This window comes from Chelonia mydas, chromosome 7 (assembly GCF_015237465.2).
Source record: "Chelonia mydas isolate rCheMyd1 chromosome 7, rCheMyd1.pri.v2, whole genome shotgun sequence".
Lineage (NCBI taxonomy): Eukaryota > Metazoa > Chordata > Testudines > Cheloniidae > Chelonia > Chelonia mydas.
This window is the reverse complement of record NC_057853.1, coordinates 15,234,527-15,252,464: the sequence shown is the minus strand read 5'-3', so window position 1 is coordinate 15,252,464 and position 17,938 is coordinate 15,234,527. Positions and strand designations below refer to the sequence as shown.

The following is a 17,938-nucleotide window of genomic DNA, read 5'->3' as shown; positions in this document are numbered from 1 at the left end:
CCTGTCGTATATAAGAGATCAGACTAGATGATCACAATGGTGCCTTATTGCTTTTGGAACCTATGAATCTATATGCTCTCGTAGCGTCTTATTGTTCAAATTTATTGCATTACTATCCTGCAGCATGTGTGACTTATAATGAATAATCAGTTCCTATGGTATGCCTCCTAGGATTCGGAATGAGTAAGAAAATAAAGATATTGGGGGGAAAACTTATGATTATTCCTGCTTTTTGTGAAAAAGCAACATTCAATCTACGGACTCAGACGCTCTCTGAGTGTGGCTCTCCAGAGAAAACAATTAATGCAATATTTAAATCTCACAGGAGAGAAACACCTGACTTGATAACAGGAAAATGGATAGGGGTAATAATATAGTTCCTTCAATATGATGTTTCTATACCTATCTGCTGAAATCTAAAGATTGTATATGATGATAGATCAGCCTGTCTGCACAGAAGCAAAGGATTCTTCCCTTTCCTTAATGGGCCACCAACCCTGGTGATCTTCACTTTTGAGAGTATGCCCATTTCTTTTGTTTATAGTCAGAAGTTTCCTGAATGATTTTTTTGTTTATATTGTCATTGTGTTCATCTTATGAAAGTAATTATAAGTAGCAACTTTATGCAGGATGAGAAAATATAGGAAAGACCTATGAAGGAAATTCCACTCACTTCCACCTCCCCTCCATAATGTGGGCCATGATAATTGTATCCAGCATGTTATGTAATCTTTCAATAAAGAATCTTTGCCCAAAAAACCCACCAAAAAACAGGGGGAGGAGGGTGATGGGATGGCTTAATAGAGGACACTTACAATATAGGGATATGGGAAGTAGTTAAAACATCTTTACATTTTCAACTTCAGCAAAATATATAAATTAACAGATGCACAGGATATAGCAGGGACTCCTCACTGCTGAGCTACCCTTACAATAAAATTGAATGATACAGTCTTGATCTTGAGCCAAAGACAGATTACAGACTGCCTACAGTCAGCTCAGCAATTCAAAGCTATTCCAACTTTGTTTAAAAGGCAGAGCTCTTATAACTGGCTCAGTGATATACCAAAAAGAACTGGTCTAATTGGAAATCTAGAGTAAATCTTAGAAGTGTGTCAATAACTTTGGAGTGCAGAAAGAAAAATGGACAGAAATGAGAAGTAATCCATAGCATGCCACAGGCAACCAAGTCCTGCAGGGTCTTAAATGGATAAGAAGGCCATGCTAAATATATATTCAATTAATAGTACCTCCCTCATTGTTGTGAATAGAACAATACAGATGGATTCAATAGATGTACCTTCAAGAGTGTACAAGTGCAAGAGACTAAATACAGACAATTTGGTGCAATCTGCAATTTTATTTCAGAAACTAGGAGTAGACTCATAAGGGACTGAGCAGCGTTGGGATCCCATAGATCATTTTGCAAGGGTTTCCTCCTAATTTGAAGAGCATACTCTTCTATAGAGCCTTACAGCAGTGCATCATCTTAAGTCACAAAGGACAACAACAACAGCAGCAATGACTCGCAAGTTCCTATATTTGCTCATCGTCAAATGAGCACTCAGTTGTTAAGGGCTTGTAAAAATGTTTGGTAGATACCTGCTGGATGTAAAGCTGTAAGTATTAAAACTCAAAGGCTCCATGCAAATTGATTTATGGCAAACTGGAAGACACATGAAATCCTTGTTACTCTTCCTGTAAAGAGCCATCCAGCTGGCAATATTAGTAGGGAGTCATGTTATGGCCTTCTGTCAATATTCTATATTTGTGACAGTTCTTAAAGCTAGACCAGCATAAACTACCCCCTTGGGACCATGATAGAAAGGGGACTATTGGGGCAGCTAACAAGTAATAGGATTATATTTGAAATAGTGCTTTTCTCACCTCTAATTTAATTCCCTCTCCTGTAGCAGAATGCAACAACCTGCTGCTCATGGAATTCAATTGTTCAGGATGGTGAGCAATGCAGGCAGCACCATCCAAAAAGTTTCTGTATTGGCTCACAGTCAATTTCTCTTCGATAGCTTTAAGTGCCTAGTGGAAGACTGTAGCACAAAAGAGATCCTGTGTGTGGGCTGAATTATTACCCCATAAAACTGCCACCCTACTTATCCCCAAGGATGCTAAAGGTAAGAAAATTGTTTTACAAGACAAAGCTGGAGTAGTCTGGGGAAAAAATAAGAAACAGCCTGGTATATAAGTAGCCACTATAATTACAAAATGTTCAAGGATAGCAGGCTCACATCACAGAATATTAACAAACAGATTTGATTTAAAATATTGCCAGCAACCGGGCATTCAAGTTCAACGGAATTGATTCGGCAGGTCTAAAAAGCACTCGTGCAAGGTCTTACAGTTCTAGAATAGAGAATAATAATAATGCAATTAAGGCAATTATTCCTCCTTTATGAAGACAATTAGAATATACTATACCCTGATTTACATTCAATTCTAAGCCACTAGCTGTAGTAATGCTGAACAAGAATCATGTTAATTACAGTCAGTCAATCTGTAAACAAGAACCGTCTCTCTGTAGGACTAGATGCACTGGATAAGATTACTAAGGTACACATTTCAGACCCACTCCAGCTAATTACTCAGTCACATGCTCAACTTTAAGCGCATGAATAATGCCACTGGAGTCAATGAGATTACTCAAATACTGAAAATTAAGCACATGCTTGAGTAATATGCTGGATCGGGGTTTCAATAGTCTAATTGCTCTCCTGGATGCACATCTCCCCATTACATTTCTCCCGCCTCTCATAAAAAGAGCAATAAACCCTGACCTAGAATCAGAGCTTGCTCTGTTTAAATACATATTCTAAATTTTACACGAGATGGTTATTTTTTGAATGAATTTCAAGGCTGCTGTTTCCTTAAACCAGTGAATGTTGGACACTAGGAGTTGGGGCCAGGACAGAGCCAGGGAGAGAGGAGAAAGTGCTTTCTCGCCATAGGTGGCGGCCATGGACAGACTTCATTGCAGCACAGTTTGTGTCAAGCAGTCCACAAAACAGCCTGTTCGTTGGGATTTGAAAGAGACTAGGGCATGCATGGTTCTCTTAGGTCAACTGAGGCTGTCCTGGGAAAGTGGCACAGATTAGAGAGGTTGATGTGATAGCAATGACTTAACTCAACATGCACATCTGCCTACGGTACCTGCAGATCCCGGTTGTGGTTTTCACAGAGTAGCTGTAAGAAACGGAGAATGGGCTGCATTATTGTAATCACAGCGCTCATTTCCAAGTCATCTTTGTTCTTGTCTGGTGCAGGCTGGGCTCCATCCGCAGCTGAATAATGGTCATCAGGATCAGCGTCCCGCCTGTACGTATTATAAGCCTTTCTTGTAGCAGCAGAGGCCTCTAGCAACTGATCCCGGACCTCCTCTGTAATTTGGGTTGTGGGCTCTTTCACTAGAATACATGAGAATGGAACATATGAAAGACCTTCCACCTGGTAATCTGAACAAAAGGATTAGGGAAAAAAAATCCATTCACACATTTCCTATTAAAGTTTTGCACACAGACCAGCTAACCATCTTCAGATCCTTTTCAACAAGTATATTTAGTACAATGCAAGACGCTGGGGTTAGCATGATAGCCTGTTACCCTTTTCACACTTTTCAACAAATCACAGTGAAGTTTTTAATCCTTATATTAGCCTGTTAGGGAACAGGTCACAAGCATATAACACCATTAGGAGTTTTAGAAGAAGACCTGTTGTGTAAGAAGCTATTTCTCTAGTCCTGGGTTATTGTTAGAAAGGCACTGACCATAACCTACAGGGTCATTACTATCAATCAGATTTAGGCAGCATCTCAGGCTAGACAAGTTGGAAGAGTCCCATCTCAAATACATTTCATCATTTCAGTAGTACAGTCTCACAAATGGACGGAGAGAGAATGCTGCTCTTGAAATCCCATGGCAGGATGTCATTGATCTCTTAACTTTGCTCTGTGGATCAGAGCATTACTGCATCAGTCACAAGGAGTTCAATAAAGACAGTGCCTTGCTCCCATGTCACTTTTCAAAGCAAAGAATTGGAGATTTACCTCTTTTCCTAACTGGTGCATCTCTGTCTGAGTCCTCATCTTTCTTTTTATTTCCCAAGTCACTGGTGTTTACTGTGACTGTAGCCTTGATTTCTTGTTGTGCCACCTTCATGCGGTCATAGAAAACCTTAAAGAACTTTTCAGATTTCTTATCTTCTGTTAGTCGGCAGAAGAACGAATGCTACCAAAGAAATGGAACAAGTATATATTTTATACAGAGACTTGAGTCAAGAAATTATTTCACCTGCCCTTATATCCTGTGCACTATGGATTGAAGGACTAAAAATGTAATTAGCTTTCAGCACAGACAGAACCCTAGAGGAACGAAGACTAGATCTTCTAGTTAAGGAGTCCAAGAATGTATCTCAGTTACATTAGCTTTGTTATTAATATTTCCAAATATACTTTTAAAGAAGATAGTGCAATTGATCATGTTATCCCCTGTACATTTATATGGCACACTTCTCCCTGTACCTTCCAGGTAAGCACAATGGGATATCTTTATACATATTTGGGTCTCAGCTCATAGAAGCCAAACATTCTCAATGAAATATACAGATAACACTATGCTTCCTGCTCTCCCTGTTGAGTCAAAATGATCATGACTCATAGGTTTAACATTCAACACTAATCTCAGATCCCTAAAATGTACAAACAGGACAAAGATTTTTTTTTTCTCCCCAATTTGGAGTTTCTGTGCTTTGATCTGTCTGCTGCAGACCGATTTAAAATAGATTATATAATATATAACTTTAGAAGCAACAAAAAAGTTCAAAGTATTAACCAGTTTTTAATATTTGTTGTTCATTTGTTTTTCTGTCCATACATGTAGAAGGACAATTTTTTCCCTGAGACTGAGAATACAAATCATATACAGCTCACAAGGTGCCAACACAGTGAGTGATCAGACAATTTCTGATGAAAGGTTACATAAATCAGGATCAGAGCTTACACACGACTGGAGGATGAACTTGTAAGTGGGTCACCTTATGCAGAGTATTATGAAATTAGTTAACATTCTGTAGCGGCTCATGATCCAAAAGCTTCCCTTGATGAATAGGGACGAAGTCCGATTTATTGAAAAGACAAATTAAAAATGGGAATGGCAATATATCTTGCATGCTGCTCTGAGAAACAGACTACACAAGGCAATCCTTGGAACGTCTGTCTTTGATCACTCCCTCCCTGGCAGTTCTGGTTAGAACAGTAGCAGAGGGACTTACTTTGAAAGACGAATAATGTTACCTCTTTGATTACCGTGGGAGAGTGGGAGTGCTACTATTGAAACCCGGTGGCTGATACCTACATGAGACCGCATGAAATTTGGAGCAGTCTCTACCAAACCAGGAAGGCCTTAATTTCCTCTAGTTGGAGGGAATTTATTGGCCGAGAAAAAACAGAACGAAGTAATTTTAAAAATGGATAAAACAACAAAACCACCTCCACAAAATCTTAGTTTACCAGGCAGATTTTATACTCAACTATAACCAATAGGTCTGTCAAATAATTGCTAGAAGGGGACAAATAAGAAACTAAGATAATATTGACTTCATTACGTGAATTAATCTACCAGGAATACAGGACAATACAGACCATCCCACACAGAAGCAAACCTCTGGGAGAAATTGTGAACTACATTCTGAAAACCAGTTAAACCAGTTGCCACAGACAATTAACCTCAGTAACACATAGGAATGTTTTTAACCTACAGATAATTTTTTTTTTAAAAGCCATTTATGGAGAAGCTAGTCAAGGACTGAGCTGTGGTTTTCTTTTTTAAAATGCTGTCCTTGAGCATACGCATAGTATATTACAGTATATACTGGTGTTAAACACCTCTGTTAGACAGGCTTTGCTTTGAAAGTATTGTTTCCCTTCTTTACATATGCCCATTCAGATTTGGTGTTAAGTGCCAAGAGGCTGAATAGAATATTGAACACCTAATTAGTATCAGTAACTTTGCTGGGGATAGGGTTTAACCTATCTAAAATATGAAGGGAGAACTAGGGATGGGGACAGGAAGTGGAAAGTTGCAGAACCATCACCACAGTGTCTTAGGCTGAGTAACCAGACATAAACAAAGGGAAAGATGAACAGCTAACTTTAAAACTTGGGGCTGCACATGGAAAAATCAGGTAACCACAGGGACTGATCTTAGGTTCCATCCTATTTAAGATGTATTCCCTTTCCAGATCATTAGCAAACAGCTCAACATGTTCATGATATTTGCAAATTACATTATTATAGAAGGTGTTAAGTACAAGTAAGTCAAGATTAATCAACAGGCCTCTAAAGAGATTAGAAATAGGGGGGAAATGGAGATTCAGCCTGGAAAAAAGCATGCTAATATCTCTGGGGAAAAAATATTCAAAGAAAGATCCTAGGTACTCAATGGCAGGGAGAAACATGGAAAGCAGTAATGATGAGAAAGTCTATAAGTGATGGTGAGCAGAGGATTTGATACAAGTGACCACCACACTTCTAGTATCTGGTGACATTGAGAGGTACACATTGTTCCAGAGGCACTGTGATGAGCCCAGGGTTAGCATGTGAATTGTTTTGGGATCCTTTGGAATGGCAAGATTTATACATATTTTGATATTATTTCTGAATTTGCTGTTTTTGATAGGAACAGCATTAATTGACATATGAACCCAAATGATATTTCCAGAATGATTCACTGACCAAAAGCCATTTATTAAATGTTAAGTTAAAGACTTTAAAGCTACCCCTTCCCTGCCCTCCACTGGACATGTACCTAGACTGTGTGTTTAAAAGAAGAGGTATTTATGTAGGTAACATTAATTTTAGATGGGGTATTTTAGACTAACCAATCAGATTGGTCTGCTTGATGGGATCTGTCCAGTTAAAATGATAATGAAGACCTGCCTCACAATGATTTTTGGACTTGTCCAAGATACAAAGAATACTATACCTTTGTCTTGATTATTTGGACTGTAAACTCTTGAAGCAGGCAGTGTCTCTTACTAGGTGTCTGTAGGTGCCTAGCACAGAAGAACTTTGATCTTTGTTGGGGGCTCTACTTGCTACTTTAATACAAATAAGCAAGAATCAGACCTAGAAAATACTAATGAAATTTTAAAAGCAATAAAAGTATCAGTTTTAGAAAGGGTGACTGTTGCCTACAAAATTTGTTTGAGAAATAAGAGTTTCTGCCTCTCACGCTGGTGTTTCGTGTTAGTTGATTGCATGTAGAAAGCACCTTCTACTTCAGAAAAAGCCTCTTCAACACAAAGGAGTGATGAAGGAAAAGTTTCTTCTCTGTAAACTGCATGGTAAGTATTTTGCATGTTGGTAATGGTTATTTGCTGACAGATTCAGAAGTGTTGCTTTTTTTCTTCGGGTGCTTTAACAGACTTTCCACTGCATGTCAGAGAAAAACTAGCCAAGTGAACATTTCCAATAAAGCATTTTTTGCATGTCATGGGTGCGTTTAATGGCTGTCACAAAATGATTGGTTCTATCTACGTCAGAATACCTATCACCTTCACACATGAGTCAACCCCAAGCCAGCTGAGCTACCAAGATTCTGTATTTTAAGAGGTGTGATTTTGCAAGTTGTGCTGGAGCAGGTTGTTGTAGGTGATAATTTTAACAGAGAGAATCTAAAACTTGTTCACAGAAGTTTGGGACCATATATGTTAGAAAGTTAACATTGTTATGGAAACACCTCTGAAAGAAATGAAGTTTTCCTTCAGGTGATACAGAGCACCAGGATTCTGACTTGCAAACAGGACTGACTGACTGTTGGCTAGACGAATGCATTCAGGCACAATGCTCTGAGATAAGAAACAATGAATTGTCACCCTGAGGGTCATAAAAGCACCACTAGCTTTGGCTGTGATGGGATCCATCTGTGTTTTCTCCAGCCAAGGTGAGGGAAAGTTTAGCCCTGGTTGCCCAAATTAGGGCCACATAGGCAACTTGCTGTGAGCCCAAGGGCTGCATTTAATTTGCATAAATGGGAACGGACTGCACCCAACCTCATCTTTGATAGGACTGGGCAGCACACAAACTACAGTTCCCAGCATGTAACAGTCCACCTTGAGCAGTCAGCCAGACTATTCAGCATGAGACAGGATTTTAAAGTTGGGACCTGCAGACTCTTGCATATTGATTGAAGAATAGGGTGGGTAGCTGTGATCCACAGTATAGAGCTCAGTGGACTGTACTGTATTATGGCCTTCCCCATTAAAAGGGAGGGTATTCCAGTAGGAAATTCTGGAACTCCAGGGACAAAGTGGGAATGAGAAGCTCAGTCACAATTGGTACCCTGGACGCTTATGTCAGGATGACCCATGTCTGCACAAGTGTAACACATGGTAGATTATTTAGGCAGTCCACACACCTGCACAAACGTGAGCTCACTGGGTCCATATCACCCCCGGCCTGTGCTGTTCACATGCCAGACTATCAAAGGGCAGAGCAGCTGGCATCTGCTGGATTTCAAAACCCGTAACAGTACAACTACATTAGACTTCCTTTGTGAGATTTTTCTTGACTCATATCTACATTCGCACCCCGCCTGCTGTTTAGGAATTCCATTACTGTATCTTATATTGGCAGGTGACTGTCTTGTAGCATTTGGCACCTAGATCTTAAGGTGATGAGCACATCTGAATGGCTGAGACAAGCAGGTTTCAGAGTAGCAGCCGTGTTAGTCTGTATCCGCAAAAAGAAAAGGAGGACTTGTGGTACCTTCGAGACTAACAAATTTATTTGAGCATAAGCTTTCATGAGCTACAAGCAGCTGTGCATTTGAGTTTGACCTTAGAGTGCCCCTTTCATACCTATATCAACCCACCTCTCCCTCATCTTGATGAAAGCTCCTCATCCTGTCCCATTTTAAGATAGGCTCTGTTTGCCCCATATTTATTTCCTTCCCTTGCCACTTCTTCCTTCTGTCCATTTCTAGCAGAGGTCCCCATCAATTGGTTGGTTTTATTTCAAATTTCAACTAGGCTTTTTAAAAAGCACGTTTGCTGTTTTTAACCACGTTGCACAAGCATCCCAAGCCCTTCAGTAGGAGCAGCTCCTTAAAAAATAAAATATTCAAGCCAAGCATGTTGCAAGAATATGCTCCATCACAAGGACTGGGTCTGTTACCAAACCTGCATATTGACACCGGATCAGCTGTCCGTTTTTGCAGAATTCAGTGATGATCAGACAGTATTCTGTTTCATAACAGTCATTTGCCATCAAACAAGAAATATCATCTGACACAAGGGGGTGGGGTGGTGGGTCATGTGGTTTGATTCATGAATGTTGGATTCAGTAAACAGGCTTAGAAGCACATGTACATCAGTGAAATGCAACATCCCCAAAATGCAGCCACTCATGGCCAAACAATTAATTGAATCACGACTCCTTTCTGACACCAAAGGCAACCTGATTGTGATTAACTGCTATAGCCACAGAGTGAATAAGAAACCCAACACATTTATATACTGCGTACATTTAACATCCACAACATGAGCTGTTCAGCTGCACCACACAAGACAATGGAGAGACTTTCCTTTAAGCATTTGCCACAAACCATTCATAATTAATTTTCAAAGTTTATTGAGCCAAGTGAAAAGTTAGACACACACAAGGAGAAGGAAAATCCCATTTTTCCCCCTGTAGGGTTTGAAGGTAAAGGTTTTCACAAGTCCAAACTCCTGCAGTGAACTGAGGAAAATCTGCATTTCTGCAGTAGATGGTTTCCATGCAGGTATCAGAGCTGAGAAAGCCACACAGAACACAGAAACTTTCAGCTGTCTCCATGGTATACTGCACTTTGACACATAGCAAGGGGCTGAGTTAGTTTCAAGGGGATTGGAAAGGAGAGGAATTCAGCACAGGTCACCGTCCTTATTCAAAGAGAATCAGCCTGATAGATTCATCTGAAGCTAATGTAAATAGTCTATATAAAACTGTCACAGGGGAAAAAGTGTTCCATAAATCTTTGCTAAAATCTGTGAAATCTTTGCTAAAAGCATAGTTTCTCCTTGCTTTTGCGAGCCACTAACCCCTCTTCAAGAAGAAACAAGGAACCCACTGACCAAATAGGAACCTACCTTCACTTTTACCCTATTAGTGGAAATTATATTTGGTGAAAATAGGCTTGGATTACATAGTTAGTTACATAGGCTTGGATTACTGAATAGTTTAACACTGAATGGGTTAAAAGAACAGTGGTTCCCCACCCCCCCAAACTATCTATAGAATGTTCTATCAAACATTTTGCAGGCGAAAGGGACTAAAGCCACATCCAAATGACTTAATATACTAGCACAATAGGATCCTGCCTGGCTCATGACTTCCCCTCCTAGGTGCTACTGGAGTACAAATAATTCATAGGATTTTTTAAGACCAGAAGCGTCCATTATATCATCTAGTTTAACCACCTGTATAGCACAGGCCATTACATGGGTAACTGTGTGAAATGTATTGAGCCCAATAATTCGTATTTGGCTGAAGTATAACTCCCAGAAAGGAATCCAATATTGACCTGACAACAAACATCAAGAGATGGAGAATCCACCACTTGCCTTGGTAGTTTGTTTCAGTGGTTAATCACACTCACTGTTAAAAAAAATTGTGCCTAATTTCTAATTTGAATTTGTCTGGCTTCAGCTTCCAGCAACTGGATTTTTGTTGTACCTTTTCTCTGCTCCATTAAAGACCCCTTGATACTTGGTATCTTCTCCCCAAGGAAGTATTTATATACTAAGTCTCCTCTCAATTTTCTTTTTGATAAACTAAACCAACTGAGCTCTTTAGTCTTTCATTATAAAGCGTTTTCTTCCACCCTCAAATAGTTTTTGTGGCTCTTTTTTGCACCCTCTCCAATTTTTTTACCATTCTTTTTAAAATGTGGACATCAGAATTGAATAATAATAAAAAAACAATCAGAATGATTCACCTAGTGTGTAACAAGCCAACAACAACAACAAAAACTAAAACCAAACAACCCAACCCCACTCTCCTCCCCAAAACTCTCACAACTTCATAGGTTGATTCAATATCAGGGACCTTGAAGAGAGGAGAAACTTAGATGCATCTTAGGGCCTGATGGATTTTCTGGAATTTAACAGTACAAAATGCAGCTGGCCAAAATGGAAGAAGCTTAGACAGATGGAATTACAGAGTTAGGGTAACTGCAACAGTGTTTACAAGTGGTTCTTAATAGGTTTCATGCCTCAGCAATGGGTAGCAAGCACGTTAGTTAACAATTTAAACCAGTTATCTGCCCTTTGCAGACTACCACAGAATCACATGGCAGGTTGTAAACTTTACTGACTGATGTCTTATTTTAGAGCAAACAGAAGAACTACAGCATCAGAAAGGGAAGTAAAGACTCAGTCAACTTAAACATAATAACCTGCTTAACTACATGTGGGCCTGTGCACACTGAATCAGCACAAAGGATTGCCAAGCGGAAAAACCTAGAATGCCAGGAACCAGCTGAAGACAGTTTGTGTCTGGTTCTCACTTTTCAAAGGCTTATCAGGTTTTGCTCACGTCTTTATGTGTGTGTTTGTCACTCTTTCTGGGAACACATTAATCTATTCAGTTAACTGTTAACCAGACTTGCCCTAAAGTCACAGCTGTTCGTATTGTTAACCAAGAAACTGGAAAGATGAACATTCGTGCTTCTCACATCAAATAGCTTGGCTTCTGTTCCTAGACTTGATAATTATAGGTTCTATTATATGCTCTGTTTGCACGCTCATGTGGTAAGAGGTATAATCAAAACCTTTATAACAAACACTGTACGCAAAGTGTGTCGGTTCAAACTCACTCTCCTTTCTGAAGGAAGGGTGATCGGATTTAAGAAAGCCATGGGTTAAGATCCAAATGAGGCAGTGTCTTTGGCATTAAAAGGACAGAATGTTTTCTGGACCACACCCTTAAAGTACAGTTTTGACAGTCCTCCTCAGGTAAACTTATAAACTCCAGGAAATCCCATTAATTAGTAGGGTGAGAATCTCTCAGGAAAACATGAGTCATGGTTTAACCACCACCAAACAGTTAAAGTAAACCTGGCAAAAACTCAAAGGCTTATGTTGAGCTGGTAAAAACTAACTCTCCCCTCCATATAGAGCTAAATGTCAATCAATGAAGATGAGTTTCATAAGAAATTGTTCAACAATGAACTTGACTAAGCAGGATGTTTCCAAAAGGGAAGTCCCTTCAGCTACTGAGAAAAAGATGACCTCTCTGGCCTGGAACCAGCAGATCTTTTACTCCAATGTCAGAGAGAAATGACTATGGGAAAGTTAGCTTCTCTTGGTTATCCCTGGTGGGCTACCACTATGATAGGGTGACCAGACAGCAAGTGTGAAAAATCAGGACAAGGGGTGGGGGGTAATAGGAGCCTATATAAGAAAGAGACTCAAAAATCGGGACTGTCCCTATAAAATTGGGACATCTTGTCACCCTACACTATGAACTATTATGAAACTCCTGCACTAGTTTTATGAAGGTGTACTTGCAAAAAAGCTCACCCCTACCTCATCTAGCCAGACTGTACTTCAAGGCAGCCATATTTCACGCTTTTAAAAATAAACTGTAAAGCTAACATAAGCACTGAGTCTAGTACAGAAACAAACCCTTTATGTTCCCCCTAGCCAGGCTGCAAGGGGTTTCAGCACAGAAGAAAGTTAACTTAAAAAAAAAAATTCTGATACTTCCAAGAAATCCTTTGGTATTTCCTTGTCTGCTAAAATTCCATCATTCTGTGTCCTTAGTAATACCGTTAGTCCCATGGAACCTAAAATTTATTAGTTAAAATATTTCTGAGTTGAACATGTTCTGTAGCCTGAATTAAGCCCATAAGGAATATCTGCTGAATGCCCCAACTAGCCATTTTTCAGTGTCGCTTTATACTTCACCTTTAACCACTGCAAGTGCAGAGGGAACATCATCTTAGCTACGTATTCTGCAAACACTCACGCACACGGAGAGCACACTTATATTACTGATGCTCCCCTGCAGGGCTATACTCTGAACTGGAAACACTGTGCCCTAACAAATCTGATTAAGGAGACTCTTGGGGAGGGACCTAACTGCTTAGTAACAGAGCCCCGTAACAGTATTCTTCCCCCACAAACAATACAATGAAAACAGGTGGGAGAGCTAAGCCACTTGTTTCTGGAAGAGCCCTTGTATTAGGCACGCATTCCCAAATGCGGGATTTAAAAGCCTGATGATCTCCAATTTAAACTGGCAAATAATTCACAAGAGACACTAAGGTAAAGAGAAGCACAGGGGCAATGAGGTGAACCGAGATGACGGGAAGCCAACAAGGCAACAATGGTGACTCATCGGTAGGCATGTGCCTGTTCAGTTTGGGGGGTAAAATTCCTGAAAACATGGAGCAGATGGCTCTAAAAGCGTGGGAGACTTGGGGCTCTGACTTGCTTTTGACACAGGGCTTTTATTTGAGTTCCTCTCCACATGCATAAGAGCGTGCACCCATGCACACAACAGGTCACATATGTGATCCATGTAAAGCTTTCGTATGGAAAAGCATGTACCCCACTTCCTTAGAGAGCCATGAGGAGGTGTGAGAAACATGGAAGTCTACAGACTCCAAAGAAGGTGTAAGATCTTCTTGAGAGACAGGGAAATTAAAGAAAACCATAGCAACAAGTCAGTCCACCTACCCAACCACCCACCCACCACCAGTTTCATTTGCTGACGCACTTCAAAAACAAGCTGGCTCCTACCAGCGCTGGAAGGTGAGCAAGCCCTGAGAGCTCATTAAATTCCCTTCACAGCTACTCTTGTATGCCTGCAGCTAGTGAGCAAGTAGGATATAAATAGAAGTTATATAACATCTCTTTGTTGATTCCTGTGCTTACCAAAAAAAAAAAAAAACCCACCCAACAACCCTGCAGCATGACCTTGTTTTTCTGAATAGCTTGCCTCTGTCTGCTTGCTGAGGACTTTAATCCTGTTAGGGATCATCCTAAAAGTTTAAACAGGATATAGATTTCACAGACAGAGAAATACACACAATATATTAAGCATTAGCGAGTTATTTTCTATATTCCTTATAATTTTAGAATGACATCTACTGACTGTTTAACTGACCCAGGCTTCTCCAAGTAAGATATATGAGAACATGCAGTTCTAAATAATAAAGTATACAGATCTACAGAGATCATACCATGGTGAAGAGATTTAACATTCAGACTCTGATATAATTCTCCGTCCTCATTTTTCACCCATATAAATGCTATATTACAAAGGGCCAGTGATGCGAGGCTCCAGCAAGCTGCTGTCTTGATTACCGATGCTTGATTACTTGCAAAACACAATATATCAATAACAGAGTGGAAAGAGTTCACAGGTTCAATACTCTCTTCCATTACTATACTGCCTTCTTACCCACCCCGTTCACAACCTGAGCACTCCTCTCTGGTAGCTTTATCTCGTCCAGCGAAAAAGAAATTATTTTAATCAAACAAGACCAGCTATTCGATCTCCAGTTCCCAGCACAGTAATGTTATCAGTTATCATTTATACTATAGTGGTGTCTTAAGGCCCAGTGTGATAGATGGTATGTGTATGCACACACATACATACTTATACATATATGATAGTCCCAGCCCCAGAGAGCTTGCAGTGAAAAATCTCCTTGCCCACATGATAATCAGGGATATGTTGCAACATGTGTTGACTTAATGACGATTTACAGTGTGACCAGATCAACTGGGATACATCCTGCAACATTTACACAGTACATAGATCATTAATATAGTACCCAGTGGCATAAGAGACGTATTACAGACAAAGAAGAGGACAAGACGGCTGCCCGAGAGCGATTACAATTGATGACAAGGATGTTTGCGGAGAATTATGCTACCTCTCTTTGTAGGGAAAGTTTTGAAGCAGCAGTTTTGTTTGGAGCGTCACCAACGCTAACTTTGACATTCTTTGGAGTACTGTAGCTGGGAAAAGTTTCTAATAATTTCATGATGAAAGATGCAGATGACCAGCCCGTAGGCTGTTGGACAATAACACAGGATGATTGTATTAGTTTTCTAAACAGATGGTTACATCTGTCTTGAGAATATTATTTTTCAGATTTAACCCTATACCAAAAAAATATTGGTTATTGATTTCTATAAATACCCCCGCATGCACATTTTATTTACACGCACACAAACGCAAAGACAAATTTACAGCGCACATATGAAGAAAGAAAAACAGTTTTTCTACAGTTCAAGCATTAGGGATCCTGAACGGTTGGTCAGAAAGAAAAATCTGACAACTTTCAAGACACTGGACCACAAAGCAGTTGGTATCACCCAGATATTTTGTGTGTGCAGATACAAAACTACTCAACATTCAACTGCAATAGTTGCTTTTAAACACATGAAATACATCTTCCATATTTTAATAAAATGGACAATGCCCATTTTTAAAAAATTCACATCACTCTGATTAGTACTCCTGAGTCAGGAGGTACAGAACAGGTGGCTGCTGGGGGTAGCAAAATATTAGGGGCAGCAAACTAGCCACTGTGGACTGGGAAGGGATGGCAGTTTGCTAGCCTACGGCACTAGAATCCCTAGAAAGGTCCTGATTTTGCCTATCCCTTCACTGCCTGAACTCTGACCAATTTTCAGGGTTAATTTCAAATCACCTGGTGTGCACTCTGAAGCAAGGTTGACCTAAATTCTGCAACCAAGGCCTCTGGCTCCTGCAGCGTTCCAGTGCGGCTGTCTAGAGATTCTACCACTACTTCAAGTACATTTAGATGAGGGAATTTTTCATTGACGTATATATGAAAGATTAACCTTATAAATATGTTACTAAACTCAACTTTGCACTACCACTTGATTTTGTACATTTCCATGTGTTGCAGAATTTTATATTGAAAAGAAATAGTAATTATGATAGCTGTGAAGCTGAGGGTTTTGAGAGTTGGGTAGGACACAGTTGGAGGTTCTGGCATTAAGGAAAGGGAGGGGAGGGGAGTGGTTTAGTAGCACAGAGTAAGTAGATTTCTGACATTTCATTTCAAAGTTATTCATCCCAGTGGGATGAATGGTGCAGTTCACATCTCTCGGAGTTACTGTTTCAGGTTGTCTGCAGACTCAGGGACCACATCTGTTTACGTCTGCAAGGGGCACTGCCAATATCTCACTGACAACTAGAGGTAGCGATCTGAAAGGAGCTACGACTCTCCACCCAACAAATGCTATTGATAGCTAGGATGCCCATATCCTTTTGGGTATAGATTTAGCAGTCCTGGCTGGCTGCTGTCCTGAGAAGTCAGATTAGAACTGAAGGAGCAATAGACTGGAAAGGCAATGTAGTAGATCAGAATGGTGTATTTTTAAATGGTATGCCTCCTAGCTTATCTAGATAATGATGTTTGGAACTCCTGGGTAATTACAACATCAGATGACTTTTGAATTTGGCACTTGTGATTTTTCAAGGTTACCACTGGTTCTTTTTAGCACTGATCCAGGACATGAAATGTTTTTCTTCTCTTAATACCAACTACAGTATGTCAAAATGGCACCTTTTTACTTAGCAGATCTGCTCCCCTTGTGCAGTCAAAGTCCTTGCTACTTTAATGTCATGAACATTTTCTCTTTAAATGGTTTTTTTTTTTTTTACACCTGTGCACAGCCAACACAGCTGAGAAAGAATGATCTCAACTACTTCTTGTGCATCAATTACACAATTTTTTACTGAGCTTCCATCCATTGCCTTTGAAGGCAATGGGATACACCAGGGTCAAAAACCATAATCTGCCCTGAAGGATCTTTCTTACTAGTGTGGATGTGTAAGAAGGAAAGAAGCGAACAAGTCTCTCAGGTCCCAGATAATTCTGCAGGGCTGGCACATATAATTAGCACCTTTTATGTGTATAATGAGCTGATGCGATATGGAAATTAAGACACAAATATGGAACACCACAATGCCATTTTTACAGTCACATTTCAGAGAAGAATCACACTTATGCTGTAAGCTCCAGACCTTGGCCCAGAGCAGTTTTTTTATTCTTGCTGCTTCATTAACTTTTGCCTGCATGCTGTAATCATAACTGTGGCACTGGCTCCCAGGGCTAGTATTATGGTGCTTACAGCACATGCTCTTCAGGGTGCTGTTGCTAGAGGATATTCCCTGCTCTTCTCTTCCCAGATCTGGCTTTCACATCTCCACCAAAGAGTTCCGCTGCAAGATGACTTCTTGATCCCCTGAAAGCAGTTCCATACATGACAGGGATGGAGAAGGACCCTCTTTCCCCTCTCTTAAGCAGCCTCAGTTCCACCCCCTCCTATTCCAAAAGCAAGCAGCCACTGAGAAATGAGTAGTAGGGAGCAGGCACTAATGGAAATTAAAAGTAATATTCAGAGTGCGAGCTTTAATGCAAGTGGGGAATCAACTTTTCATCTGCATATAATTAACTTTAGTTTGATTATCAATCCCCTTTGCCATGTAATTTCTATTTGCACCCTTACCAGGAGCGTTATAGCTGAGGAAAGAAGAATTATGGTTTGGGGTTGTTTCACCTGTAAGAGTATATGCAATAAGACAGAGATATAGTAGTCCTGAGGACTGGTACCATATTAAGCTCTTGTGGGATTTTAGTACATACTTCACCAAAATGAAGTCAGTCTCATCACTTTATTTGATCTTGACAACACTACTTGGGAGGGGTCGTGGGAAACCTATTTTTCATGTAATCTAACTTTTGAGAAGATCCCTAATTAAGTGAGCAGACCAAACTCACCATGGAGAAGAGGATGTTATGTAAGGGAGTTTACTCATCATTAACTTTCACAGATCCAGGAAACCTGAAACTCCAGGAGGTGAAACAGCATATATGGTGCACATAATTTTATTTGG

At 40.0% G+C, this 17,938-nt stretch overlaps 1 protein-coding gene across 4 annotated transcripts in view; it reads right to left on the bottom strand.

The window, feature by feature from the left end:
- The window catches only part of ITPR1 (inositol 1,4,5-trisphosphate receptor type 1), a 249,558-nt gene that overhangs the window by 57,548 nt on the left and 174,072 nt on the right, over positions 1-17,938 (bottom strand). For all 4 annotated transcript variants that reach the window (XM_037905875.2, XM_043552286.1, XM_043552287.1 and 1 more), the window contains 2 exons: positions 4,058-4,238; positions 3,166-3,419 (listed from right to left, as the gene is read on the bottom strand). In XM_037905875.2, coding sequence (XP_037761803.1) covers positions 3,166-3,419; positions 4,058-4,238 — 435 coding nt within the window. The remainder of the gene's footprint in view (positions 1-3,165; positions 3,420-4,057; positions 4,239-17,938) is intronic.